Here is a 12,728-nt window from a genome sequence, read left to right as displayed (position 1 = left end):
ATGAGAAGGTTGAATGAGGTAAACTCTGTGGCCCCTACCAGCTCTAAATGTAGGATTCCGTGTTTACAAGTTCTGTGTTCCTTAGGTGTTTTTCAAAGGACCAAACCACACCGTCAACATGGCAATTGAACACACCTTTTGCTTCCCCCCACTCTGACCCCCACTTCCACCCCCACCCCCCAAAATAGAAGAGAACAAGAAGTTTCATATGACAATTTTAATTTTTAAAAATACTTCAAAAATGTCAAGCCCCTGGTGGCACAGCTGGGGATGGGTATTGCCTTATGCCTACATATCTCTGGGGGGGTGCACAGTGACCTTCCCACTTGCATGAACCATCTTAGTCTTAGTGCTCAGGGGTCCTAGTTATATACATCCTGGGTTTTAGTGCTGTAGGTTGGTACTCCAAGGTATGTTCCTGAAGCAGCAACACCTTTCTTTTGCAAATTTGATCATTCCCCCCCCCCCAAAAAAAAATGGTGAATCAACCATACCCAACTCTTCCAGCTGATTTTGCCATCAGCACAGCCGTCACAGAATCTTACCAGGTTTTGCAAGCTGCCTGAGAAAAGGCAATAGAGTTGTTTGCAAAGTTTTAAAAAAGTAGTTCATCCAAAGACACTATTCACTGGAATCTCCACACAACTGGTGTCCCTACTGCACCTAGGTAGAGCAGACAGCATAGTGTATTAATTACTAAGAGCACCAGATCTGACATCAAAGGTCCTCACTCCAAATCCTGGATCTGCTACTGCCTGACTGTGTAAGCTTGGACAAATCACTTCACCTACTCAGCCCTCAGTTTTCTCACGTAGAGAATGAGGGGTTTGGACCACACAGCCTCTAAAGTCTCTTCCGGCTCTAATCTTTTAAGTTCCTAACACCTGGATGCGTTCACACTGAGCTTTAATGTATTTGAAGCAGATAATACTAACCAGGGCTGAGTTACTAAAATGATTTTTGACATCTTCTGCATTTAAAAAGTCTATTTTTCATTATAGAATATTGTTAGAATAATACAAATGTAGATAAACACTAGTATAACTTTTTACCAATACCTCAAAAGCAAAAACTGCCCTACTTACTGGCTCACTCATTCTCCACAACCAGAGAAAACAGGCACAAAGTGTTCAGAGTGTGGGCAGAGGTGTTCAGGAGCTCGGGGGCACAGGGCATGCAGAAGTCGCCAAAGAAGAGGGTACTTAACGCAAAACTTCTACTCAAGAAAGCACATGATGACAATGGTGGGAGCAGCACCCGGCAGAGGGAGGTGGTGGTAGGGGCCAGAGTTTGAGTGACCTGTCCTCTTCATTCCTTGCCCTACCCCTCCCCTCAAAACCAAAACCTCACCAGCAAGCGTGCACAAATTATGGAGCAACGACTGGAGCCTTCTAAGCCTCTCACCTCCAGCAAGAAGCTAGCAGCAACAGCAGCAGTGGTGGAGGGAAAGATGTAGAATATTCTGGCAACCCCCAAAAATGATCTGGGGGGCAAGGGGTGTGGAACTCGTGATTCTCATTACAATGATCAGGAACACTGATATGGGACAAAATGTATTCGACTTTTAGTGTCAGAAGAGAGATCTCTTTATCTCCCAGAATAATTAAAATATTTGAGCTGTACCTCAAATGATCTAGGTGTTTCTTGAAGAAAAAACAAAACAAAACCATAAAATGTGATTCCTGACCTTTAGGAATTATACTTAGGGGCAGCTAGGTGGTGCAGTGGATAGAGCACCAGCCCTGGATTCAGGAGGACCTGAGTTCAAATCCAGCCTCAGACACTTAACACTTACTAGCTGTGTGACCCTGGGCAAGTCACTTAACCCCAATTGCCTCACAAAAAAAAAAAAAAAAAGGAATTATACTTAACGAAGCTAGGCAACTAAAGAAACATGTGTTTGTTGTGTGTGTGGCTGTAGTCCTTATGGTTTGGTCTGGAGGTCAAGTTTCATAGAAAACAATAGAATCCTCAGGCCAGTAAAGCTCAAGGTCACGATGATTCAGTTGAGCATTCCATTCCCAAAGGGCCCCTAGAATACTCCAGCTAGATAGAACAAAAGGTTTTTTTAAAAAACAGTACTACGGTCACGATATAGAACAACATAAAAAGTTAGGAGGATTCCTGCAAAGAATCCAAATCTCTCCTTTTCCTAGTTCCTACCTCTCCCCACTGCCACGCTGGAGATTTAGGAATGGCTCTGAAATCTTACCCAGAGAGAGGGTGAACTCTAACCACCTGTTCTGGAAATCTCCTATCCATCTGCATTTGCTTTTCATTTAAAAGACGGTAACAAAGACCTGTCTTGATTTGCCCATTCTTCTCTACCAGAACAATGTGTCCAGTTTTCTGGTTCTGTTTTCAATTACAGGACTGTATCAATCTGTTCAGGTAGTCATCCCCTCAACAATCTAGCTACACAAACAAGTATATGCTAGCCTCTTACATGAGAGTGAGTCCCAGGGCACCAGTGTTTTTTAAAAAATCCATTTCTCACCCCTGTGAGTTAAATTCTGACTTCCATCACATGAAAGCATATCCATTTCACACCATGCTTACACCGTGTGATCCTGACAGTCTCAACTGTCTTGTAGAACCATAAGCAAGTATGGGGTTGATGGTATGCCTAGAAGGCCTCATGTAAGAAGTTAAGTACTGGAAACCATCCCTTATCAAATCCTAGTTAGTATGGAGGAAACTTGGAATCCAGGCTCCTTACTCCTTAGATCAATCAACAGTCAGGAATCTTAAAGGGTGGAGGAGATGGAGCACAAAACACCAGTACTTTGCAAGTGAAGGCAGCCACCTTCCTTCCTCTTTCCTCAAGGGTCCATTTTCACCTCTCATTGTGGCTGTGGTTAGATTCCACTGCCCTGTCTTCCTTGAAGAGGGTGCCCCCAAAACTATACCCTACAGTCATCCCAAAAGATAATTAGTAAATTCTGATTAATGATGATAATAACACAGAGCAAATCTTGCCAGAGTCACTCATTGGGAGCAGGGAGGAAATTATCTTTCCCTAACCCCACTGCTCACTTTCCCTTTTGATCTTTTTTGTTCCTTAAAAGTGTTTTAACAAAAGCTAAAATATTACAATGAATAAATAGAAATGAAAACAGGAAGGATAAATGCTGTAATGACTGTCCAACGTGCAGAGTCCTGCTCTCAGGAAAGCAGAAGAAAAACTCTACGTATGGATGGATATATAGGCAACTCAAGAACAAAGCCCTTGATGGGATAAAATGTGTATGTTGAATTAATGAGGCTTGTATAGGTATGGTTATTCAGGGAAGAGTTCCTGATTGCCTTCTTCTGAGGCAGTTCACCATCTATTACAATTCCACACTTTCCCCAGGGTACAATATGGGTCAGGGGAGTAAAGAGCTGCTAAAATGTTGTCACTCTAGTCCCTAGTCCAAATAGCCACCATGGCCAGTGTTTCTTCCTGGGACTGCAGATCTTCAGTCACTTGGTTTATACTTTTATCTGAGCGATTCATTATTGTTGAATTAAAAAAGGATTCTGATTTGTTATTTTTAAGGAAGAAAAAAATTGAGATTTCAAAGCCTTAGATCAGACCTCCAAATGACTCCATCTTCTTCAAAATTTAAATTATGACTCACAACTAGAAAACTCAATATAGTGAAAGAAGCTTGATTCAGAGGGAGCTCACTAATTTAAAATTCTCTGTTCTTTGCCAAAAATCATTCCCATGTAATCACAAGTAAGGGACTCAGTCTGTATGAACTCTCTTATGTTTAATAAGAGCTGAACTTCGACTGAAACTTTTGTCACATTCGGTGCATTCATATGGTTTCTCTCCAGTATGAACTCGTTGGTGTGTGATAAGGTTGGAGCTCTGGGTAAAGCCTTTTCCACATTCCACACATTCATAGGGCTTTTCTCCAGTATGGGTTCTCTGGTGTTTAATAAGATCTGACCTCTCACCAAAGCTTCTCCAACATTCATTACATTCATAGGGCTTCTCTCCAGTGTGAATTTTCTGATGTGTAATGAGATGGGAACTCCGGCTAAAGCTTTTTCCACACTCATTGCATTCATAGGGCTTTTCACCAGTGTGGGTTCTCTGGTGTTGAACCAAGTGTGAGATCCGGCTGAAATTTTCCCCACATTCGTTACATCTATATGGTTTCTCCCCTGTATGGGCTCTCCGATGGCGAATAAGATCTGAATTCTGACTAAAGTTTTTTCCACATTCATCACATTTGTAGGGTCTTTCTCCTGTGTGAACTCTGTAGTGCTTGATGAGATCTGACCTTTCACTGAAACTTCTCCCACATTCATTACATTCATAGGGCTTCTCACCAGTATGTGTCCTCTGGTGTTGAGCCAGGTGAGAGCTGCGGCTGAAGCTTTTCCCACACTCCTCACATTCATAAGGCTTCTCTCCACTGTGGGTCCGCTGGTGCTGAATAAGGTGTGAGACACGGCAGAAACTTTTGCCACATTCATTACATTTGTGGGGTTTCTCTCCAGTATGAATTGTCTGGTGCTGAATGAGGTGTGAACTTCGACCAAAGCTTTTCCCACATTCACTACAATCATACGGTTTCTCCCCAGTGTGTGTTCTCTGATGCTGAATGAGATGGGAGCTTCGGCTAAAGCTCTTCCCACAATCATAACATTTATAGGGTCTCTCTCCAGTATGAGTTCTCTGATGTCGATTCAGGTCTGAGATTTGATTGAAAGCCTTTCCACACTGAGAGCATATATGAAATCTTATATCTCCATGGACTTCCTTGTGGACAAGGAGATCTGTAACTTGTTGAAGAGGATAGTTTACCCACTCGTCTCCTGTTATATCTCCCCACTGTCCTTCTGACTTGTCCCCACTTTCAAAGGCTTCTTCACACTCAGGATTCTGGTGAGCACTGTCAATCGGCCTTCCTGATATGTCCCCAAATTCTATGTCTTCAGATATCACCTTTGGATTCGCCTCATTCTCACTCCTGATATCAAAATCTGAAATAAAAGGTAAATGTAGATATCATACATTCCCCATGCTAGGAAGAAAGGAAACAGTTAAAGAAAAACAAAGATAAGATACTTAGAATCCAAAACACGATGGTTAATGTTTTACCTATTTTAAATGCTCTGAGTCTGGAACTTTCTCATGACACAATCAGTGAATATTTATTGAAGCTCAATTATGTGTTGAATTAGCCATGCAGGGGAGGAAGTAGATTCTTTTGTTGTTGGTTAACTTATATCACTTCACCTGATCAGCTCCTAAAACTGTCCAATGATCTCTGTTGTTACATCCCTCCATACTTTCTCCTAGAGGGTCTTCATGAAGATCATAATACTTCATGAGAAATGCACTGGGCCTGGAGTCAGGAAAGGCCTGGTTTCAAATCAAACCTCTGATATCCACTAATGTGTGAGATTCTAAAGAAGTTGTCATCTCGGGGGCAGCTAGGTGGCACTGTGGATAAAACATAGGCCCTGAAGTCAGGAGGACCTGAGTTCAAATCCAGACTCAGACCTGTGACACTTACTAGCTGTGTGACCCTGGGCAAATCATTTAAACCTCATTGCCCCACAAAAAAAAAAAAAGTTGTCATCTCACTGAGCCTCAGCTTATGCATTTACAAAATAGAGGAAATACTTTTACTTTCTTCATAGAGGTGTCAAGACAATCAAATGAAATCATTTACACAAAGCACTTTGCAAATCTAAACACTCTGTCAACTACTATCACTGGGAAAGGGTAGATCATAATAAAAGGAGCAGTGACCCAGGGAGCTAGGTGATCTACGTTCTAGTCCAGGCTCTGATGAGTCTTTGAAACCTCCAGCAAATACCTTTCCCTCTCTGTGCCTCAACATCCTCATTTGTAAAAATGAAAAAATTGGCCCAAGTGACCTCTGAGGTCCTCCACATTACTAAGAGTTGATGAGCCTGTCTCCATTTAATTACAAATGATTCTATGAGGAAAAGGTGACTATCAAGAGGCCATAACCTAAGTATCCAAGGCAAAAATCCGTATGTAGAAATCCTGCTATGAAACAAATGGCCCAGGAACCTTCACATTATGCTTTCCTCTTTCTCAGGTAGTTGAGTCCAAGATTTCACTGGGGAATTTCTCCTACCCTTTCCCCGCCCCCACCAAAGAATTCTATAAATAATAAAGATTCTGTAAGTCTCCAAGTCTGGAAATGCTCTAGATAGGAAGTCCTGGAGCCATTCTGAATGCTTGGAGCAGAAACAAAGAGAAAGTGAATGCTATGAATCTTTTTGTGCCTTAGTGATACGGTGCTGACCATAGGCTTTCTCACAGAAAAAGACATTTATTGAGGGACAGCTAGGTGGCAGGCTAGGTGGATAAAGCACAGGCCCTGGAGTCAAGAGGACATGAGTTCAAATCTGGCCTCAGACACTTAACACTTAATAGCTGTGTGACCCTGGGCAAGTCATTTAACCCTCACTGCACCACCAAAAAAAGAAAAGAAAAGAAAAGAAAAAGACATTTATACTCTAATATACAAAAGAGAGGGGTACCGTTCACTAGAGTATTTATACTGTACCCCTCTCTACTATTGAAAACAAGCTCAGTGGCATTCTACTATCATAGAAAGAGCCTGTGATTTGGGGTCAGAAAAGTGAGGTTCATGTTTTCATGCTGACATTTACTAGTTGTGGAGGACCTTGGGTAAGTCACCTTTCCTAGGATTCTTAGTATCCACCTGTGTAAAATAGGGACAAGCTCACTTGCATGAGGTAACTCACAAGGTAGATGTGAGGGAATAAAACATTTTTGGAAACTTTAAAAGTGCTACATCCATTCAAACTATTAGGGTTGTAACTGGTCACTGATTTGTAAAAGAACCTTGTGGGAATACAAAGTGACTAAAGACACAAAAATTGAAACTCTCTATGGAAGCAACTTCTCCTCATGTAATAATGTGAGGTGGGATGTTCAAATTCTCCAAGGTTTGTAAGTACACGAGAGCCAAGTCCAAGTGAATACTTCAAAGGTCATACAACTTACCAATGTCTGAGAGTGAAGATGAGGTCGAAATTGCTGAAGTACCAGGGTGCTGGACAGATAAGTCAGAGAACCTGGACAGAGCTGTGGCCCCCACAATGTGGGTCATTTGTTCTCTCTTAGTCTGGTTCCTCGTCTCATGATAATGACAGAGTAGACTAGGTGAGCCCTAGAGTCCCTTTCAGATCAAAAGTTCTATGCCTACAAACCTGGAAATAACACCAAGTCAGAATGCTTACCTAAGGAGACTACATTTCCATAATTCTCCTGCATAACATCCCGGTAAAGGTCCCTCTGAGTTGGATCCAGAGGCCTCCATTCTTCCCGAGTGAGATACATAGCCATATCTTCAAATGTCATAGGCCCCTGAAATGAAACAGAGTCCCACTCATTATCTACCACCTGACAGGCAATACCAAGGCATGTATAGAAAATAATCCGTAATTGAAGAAGATAGGACATGTGTACAGTAAGAATACAAGTTAAGAGAGAAATAACCTGTGAGGAAATCATCAATATCCACAGGTTGATACCAGATCTATGGTAACCAGTGTCCTGGAGATTACCAGCCAATGAATGCCCTCGGTGGACAGAATGATACAAATACAAGGTAGGAAAGGTGGTAGCCTGATGTGGGAAAGAAAACCATGATATGGGGAGGCAGAAGACATAGGTTTTAGCCTCAGCTGAGTCACTAATTTACTTTATTTATTTATTTATTTTTGTGGGGCAATGGGGGTTAAGTGACTTGCCCAGGGTCACACAGCTAGTAAGTGTCAAGTGTCTGAGGCCGGATTTGAACTCAGGAACTTCTGAATCTAGAGCCAGTGCTTTATCCATTGTGCTACCTAGCTGCCCCGAGTCACTAATTTACTTATAGAGTATAGACAAGTCACTTTCCCACTCTGGGCCCCCAGCCACCTCATCTGTAAAATACAACTAAATCAAATGGTTTTGTCCAGCCCTGATATTCTGTGGCCCAAAGGAACCCTTACAGAACATAAGGACATCCTATGTTCAAAAGTCCCTCCAAGCTATAAGTCTATGTTCTAAAGACCATTCCAAACCTGATTTCTTCTTGCTCTTACATTTCCACAGAGCTAAGGTCCCATACAACTCGGACATTCTATGTTCTAAGGTCTCTCCCAGCCCTTACATGCTTTATGCTAAGGGCCTTCCCAGCTTTCACATTCTGTGTTCTAAGGGCCCTCCCGGTTCTGACATCCTGTGTTCCAAGAGCCCTCTGAGCTGTGACATCCTATGTTCTAAGGGCCCTCCCACCTCTGACATCCTGTGTTCTAGGGGCCCTCCCAGCTGTAACATCCTGGGTTCTAAGGACCCTCTCAGCTCTGACATCCTGGGTTCTAAGGGCCCTCCCAGCCCTTACATGCTTTATGCTAGGGGCCTTCCCAGCTTTGACATCCTCTGTTTTACATTCTAAAGACCATTCCAAACATGATTCCTTCTTTTTTTTTAGTGAGGCAATTAGGGTTAAGTGACTTTCCCAGGGTCACACAGCTAGTAAGTGTCAAGTGTCTGAGACCAGATTTGAACTCAGGTCCTCCTGACTCCAGGGCCGGTGCTCTATCCACTGTGCCACCTAGCTGCCCCTGTGATTCCTTCTTGCTCTTATATTTCCACAGAGCTAAGATCCCACACAGCTCTGACATTCCATGTTCTAAGGTCTCTTCTAGCTAGCCCTTACATGCTTTATGCTAAGGGCCCTCCCAGCTTTGCCATCCTGTGCTCTAAGGGTCCTCCCAGCTGTGACATTCCCTGTTCTAAGGGCCTTCCCAGCTCTGACATCTTGTGTTCTAAGGGCCCTCCCAGCTCTGCCATCCTGTGTTCTAAGGGCCCTCCCAGCTCTGACATCCAGTGTTTTAAGGGCTCTCCCAGATGTGACATCCTGTGTTCTAAGGGACTTCCTAGCCCTTACATGCTTAATGCTAGGGGCCTTCCTAGCTCTGACATTCCATGTTCTAAGGGCCCTCCCAGCTCTGACACGCTGTATTCTAAGGCCCCTCCCAGCTCTGACATCCTGTGTTCTAAGGGCTCTCCCAGATGTGACATCCTGGGTTCTAAGGCCCCTCCCAGCTCTGACGTTCCATGTTCTAAGGGCCTTCCCAGCTCTGACATTCTGTGTACTAAGGGCCCTCCTGGTTCTGACAGTGTCTGTGCTAAGGCCCCTCCCAGCTCTGACATCCTCGGTCCTCAGGCCCTCCCCGCTTCGGAGCCCTCCCAGGTCAGACGCTGTACCTCGTCAGGCTCGGAGCCGCTCCCCCGCGGCTTACCTGGGAGCCGGCCATGAGGAGGGTGGCTGCCATGGCGGCGGCTCGGGTTCCGATCCCGTTCCGGGGCGTACAGACAGAGGTAGCGCTGTAGGAGAGACAAGGAGACAGCTGGGAGCTACAGAAAAACAGGCCCTGCCCACTCCCTAGGGTTAGGAGGCCGGGCGGGGCTGGGGCAGGGCCCAAACATCCCCGCCCTGACAGAGCCAGCGCAGCCGGCCCCGCCCCGGAGCGTCCTGGGACACGTACCGAGGCAAGTCCTCCGCGGCGGAGGAGGCTGCAGTTCCCACAGGGCTCCGGGTAAGACTGTCTCGGGGCAATCCCCGCCCCGGCGGCTCCCTACGCCTCCGCTCGGCCTCCGTCCCCCACGGTTCGGCCCCATCCGGCTCCCATGTCCAGCCAATCACAGACCGAGACCCACGAAACCTTGGCCAATCGTAGCTCGGATCAAAGGCCTTTCCCATCCCCCTCGGGCGGTGCGGCCCAAGACGAAACTTGCGCCTGCGCAGAGTCCTGGCGCCTGACGGGAAAGGTAGTTCGGCGGTAAGGCAAAAGCCGACCCGAGGCCAAGCGTCCCTAAGGGACAAGTTCTAGCTGGATGGTTTCTAACTTCGGCTGCTTTAGCTCCCGGACGCCCCTTGGCGCTGAGGCTTTCCTCACGTTCTGCCCAGACTTATCCGCCCTAGGCCATGTGCCTACAGCACGACGGCGGGCACCCTGCTTTGCCCAAGTCAGCCCCAGTTTCCCAACCACTGGCCCCGCGAAGAGGCGGCTGGAGAGAGGGACAGCTACCCGGGCCAACGCCCACTCACCCGCTCCGACAAGCCAGAGGCCACTCGCTGGGGCAGGAAGCTCCGCCCACGTACTACAGATCCCGGCAGCCCCTACGGTAGCCTCACCCCCGACTACACTTCCCAGCAGGCCCCACTGCACTGTCAAACCTATTCCTCTGTCTTCCTTTCAACTGAGAACGAATGCTGGGGGCGGGGCGAGGAGGAAGGGAGGCCGACCTGGAGAGGTGGAGCCTCGCAGGAAGGGAGAGGCCTCGGGGCGTGGGGGTGCCCAGAGGGGCGGTGCTGTAGAAACAAGGATTGCTAACCAGGTTTGCTAGGCGAAGGCCTTAAACCTGCCGCGGGGGAGGGGGAGAGGGGGAGGGAATACCGACAGAGATGATGGAGAGAGACAGAGATGGAGAGAGATGGAGACACACACACAGACATGGAGAGAGACAGAGATGGAGAGAGATGGGAGGAGGGAGAGAGACAAATGGGGAGAGAGAGATGGAGGGAGGGGGAGAGGTGGAGAGACAGATGGAAAGATGGGGGAGGGAGAGAGACAAAGATGGGGAAAGAGATATGGAAAGAGATGGAGAGACGGATGGGGAAAGAGAGATGGAGAGAGAGACAGATGGGGGAGGGAGACAGATGGAAAGAGAGAGACAGATGGGGAGAGAGGGATGGGGGAAACAGAGATGGAGGGAGGGAGAGAGACAGATGGAGAGACACACAGAGAAGGAGAGAGAGATGGGGGAGGGAGAGAGACAGATGGGGAAAGAGATATGGTAAGAGACAGAGAAATGGGGGGGAGGGAGAGAGATGGGGGAAAGAGAGATGGAGGGAGGGAGACAGAGAGATGGAAAGAGACAGGGGGGGGGCGGAGATAAGACAGAGAGAGGGTTCTCTCCAGCACCTCAAACTCAAAAGAAATCTAAAACTAAAGTGGAGTCAGTTGGGCTAGATCTGGTTACTTACTCCACTTCTCTGGGTCTCCGTTTTTTAATCTACAAAATGAGGGAATACTACTAAGTGACTTCTGGGGTCCTTTTGGCTCTTTGTTTTGTCTGTGTGTTCTCCATAAGCCTGACCTTCCACTTAACCCCTCTAAATCACTGAGACCAGCATACACACACACACACACACACACACACACACACACACACACCCAGTTGCCCAGGCTTGTCATTTTGCAGTCATCTCTGATCCCTTCCTCTCCTCTGCCCCACTTGTCCAATCAGTTGTCCTTTCTAACAACGTCCTTTCCACTCTAGTCTGAATCTGGTCCCCTTCCCCTCCAGCCCCTCATCTCTTCTCCAGTAAACTATCAGGCCTCCTAATGGAGCACTCATCCTCAGTCACTCCTGTCTCTGACCCAAACTGCCCCAGACTTCATTTCCGAGTAACCTTCCAACTATGTCACTCCGTTACTGACAAACTTTCTGTGTCTCCTTGTTACTTACCAGATAATAAGTTGTATGTTCCTGTGTGACATTCGAGATGCTTCCCAATCTTGTTCCCCACCTACCTTTCGAGCCTTTTCTCACACCTTCTGCTTCACATTTTCTGCATTCCAGCCATCCTGAACCATCCCCTTTCCCAATTTGTTTCATGCTACTTTCCACATAATCTCCGACTCCACCGCCCCCACCCCCTTGAAGTTTTCCTTCCTTTCAAAGCCCAGCAGATCCCACTTCCTCCTTGGAGCCTCCTGACTACCCCCAGCCAGAACAGATATCTCGGTCTTCAAGCTTTTGATTGGAAGAGTCTTAGGGAAGAGAAAGTCCTACAGAGGAGTGGTGGGGAAAGGGGAGAGACAGAGACCTACAGGGGTGGGCAGTGGACACAAGTTGTGGGGACGGTCCTAGAAATCGGGGAGAGGAGATTGGGAGGGGGGCAGTAGAGAAAGAGCCGCAGAGAGGCAGGTGGAGTGGGTGGGCAGGGAGAATCCTACAGAGAGAAAGAGGAGGGGGAAGAAAGGGAGGCCCAAGCAGAGAGCAAGAGTCCTGTGGAAAGTGGGCAGGGGGATGGGGAAGGGGGGGCCTAGGGAAGGATACTACAGAAAAGGAGGTGAGAGTAGGGAGAAGGTGAGAAGGGAACAGGGGAAGGGAAAGAGAGATTAGAGCCCTTTTAAGGCAGAGCGCAGAGGAGACCAAACAGGAGAGGGCAAACAAGAAGAGACCTGACCTGGGGGAGGGGGGGGGGCGGGCAGAGAGGAGAGGGGCCTGTCAGCTGAGGGGTCTTAGAGAAGAATGTCAGTAGCAAGCCTCAGAACAGAGGTCTAGGGAGCTGTCACCCATCAGCACCTTTGCAACTGCCGCAGGCTTTGGAGGAGTTCATTCCTGCTGAGAACAGGCCACTTACCTCCTTGGCTCCGGGGCAGAGTCCTTGAGCAACTCAGTCCACCAGATTGCAGCTTCCAAGCCGGACAGAACCCAGAGATTGCATCAGCTAGAGGGGAAAGGGGAGCCGCCCAGGAATTCCACCACCTTGGCTCCTTGCAGCTGTCCTGCCTCTGACCAGGGGCTCCGACAAGGCCTTCCCTCTGAGCCACTGAGGAGGAGCCAGGGCCCAAGACAAATCAGCCTGGCCTCTCCTTCCTGAGTGGGGAACCGCTCGGAGATCTAGCCAGGGGGTGGGGGGGGGGGGGAGAGGGAA

General features: G+C 47.3%; 1 protein-coding gene across 4 annotated transcripts; it reads right to left on the bottom strand.

The window, feature by feature from the left end:
* Positions 1-242: 242 nt before the first annotated feature.
* ZNF436 (zinc finger protein 436) lies at positions 243-12,665 on the bottom strand. 4 transcript variants are annotated; one of them, XM_043992212.1, is made up of 5 exons: positions 12,435-12,665; positions 9,547-9,817; positions 9,301-9,385; positions 7,249-7,375; positions 243-4,983 (listed from the first exon to the last, which is right to left on the bottom strand). In XM_043992212.1, the coding sequence occupies exons 2-5, from the start codon at positions 9,759-9,761 to the stop codon at positions 3,734-3,736; spliced, it is 1,677 nt and encodes a 558-aa protein (XP_043848147.1). In that variant the 5' UTR covers positions 9,762-9,817; positions 12,435-12,665; the 3' UTR covers positions 243-3,733. The 4 variants fall into 4 exon arrangements, with proteins under 4 accessions (XP_043848147.1, XP_043848148.1, XP_043848149.1 ...); XM_043992213.1 differs by lacking the exon at positions 9,547-9,817 and having other exon boundaries at positions 12,435-12,663; XM_043992214.1 differs by lacking the exons at positions 9,547-9,817; positions 12,435-12,665 and adding an exon at positions 10,110-10,168.
* Positions 12,666-12,728: the final 63 nt, after the last annotated feature.

Source organism: Dromiciops gliroides, chromosome 3 (genome assembly GCF_019393635.1).
Source record: "Dromiciops gliroides isolate mDroGli1 chromosome 3, mDroGli1.pri, whole genome shotgun sequence".
Taxonomy (NCBI): Eukaryota; Metazoa; Chordata; class Mammalia; order Microbiotheria; family Microbiotheriidae; genus Dromiciops; species Dromiciops gliroides.
Note: the sequence above shows the minus strand (reverse complement) of the source record. Positions and strands in the feature narration are given on the sequence as shown.

What these genes read in the sequence shown, in the direction of transcription:
- ZNF436 (XM_043992212.1), bottom strand. Translation starts at nt 9,761, where the DNA reads ATGGGAAAGGCCTTTGATCCGAGCTACGATTGGCCAAGGTTTCGTGGG. An exon ending in GCCGCGGAGGACTTGCCTCG is followed by an intron (nt 9,386 to 9,546) that starts GTACGTGTCCCA and finishes TCTCTCCTACAG; the next exon opens with CGCTACCTCTGTCTGTACGC. An exon ending in TCCTCATGGCCGGCTCCCAG is followed by an intron (nt 7,376 to 9,300) that starts GTAAGCCGCGGG and finishes GTTTCATTTCAG; the next exon opens with GGGCCTATGACATTTGAAGA.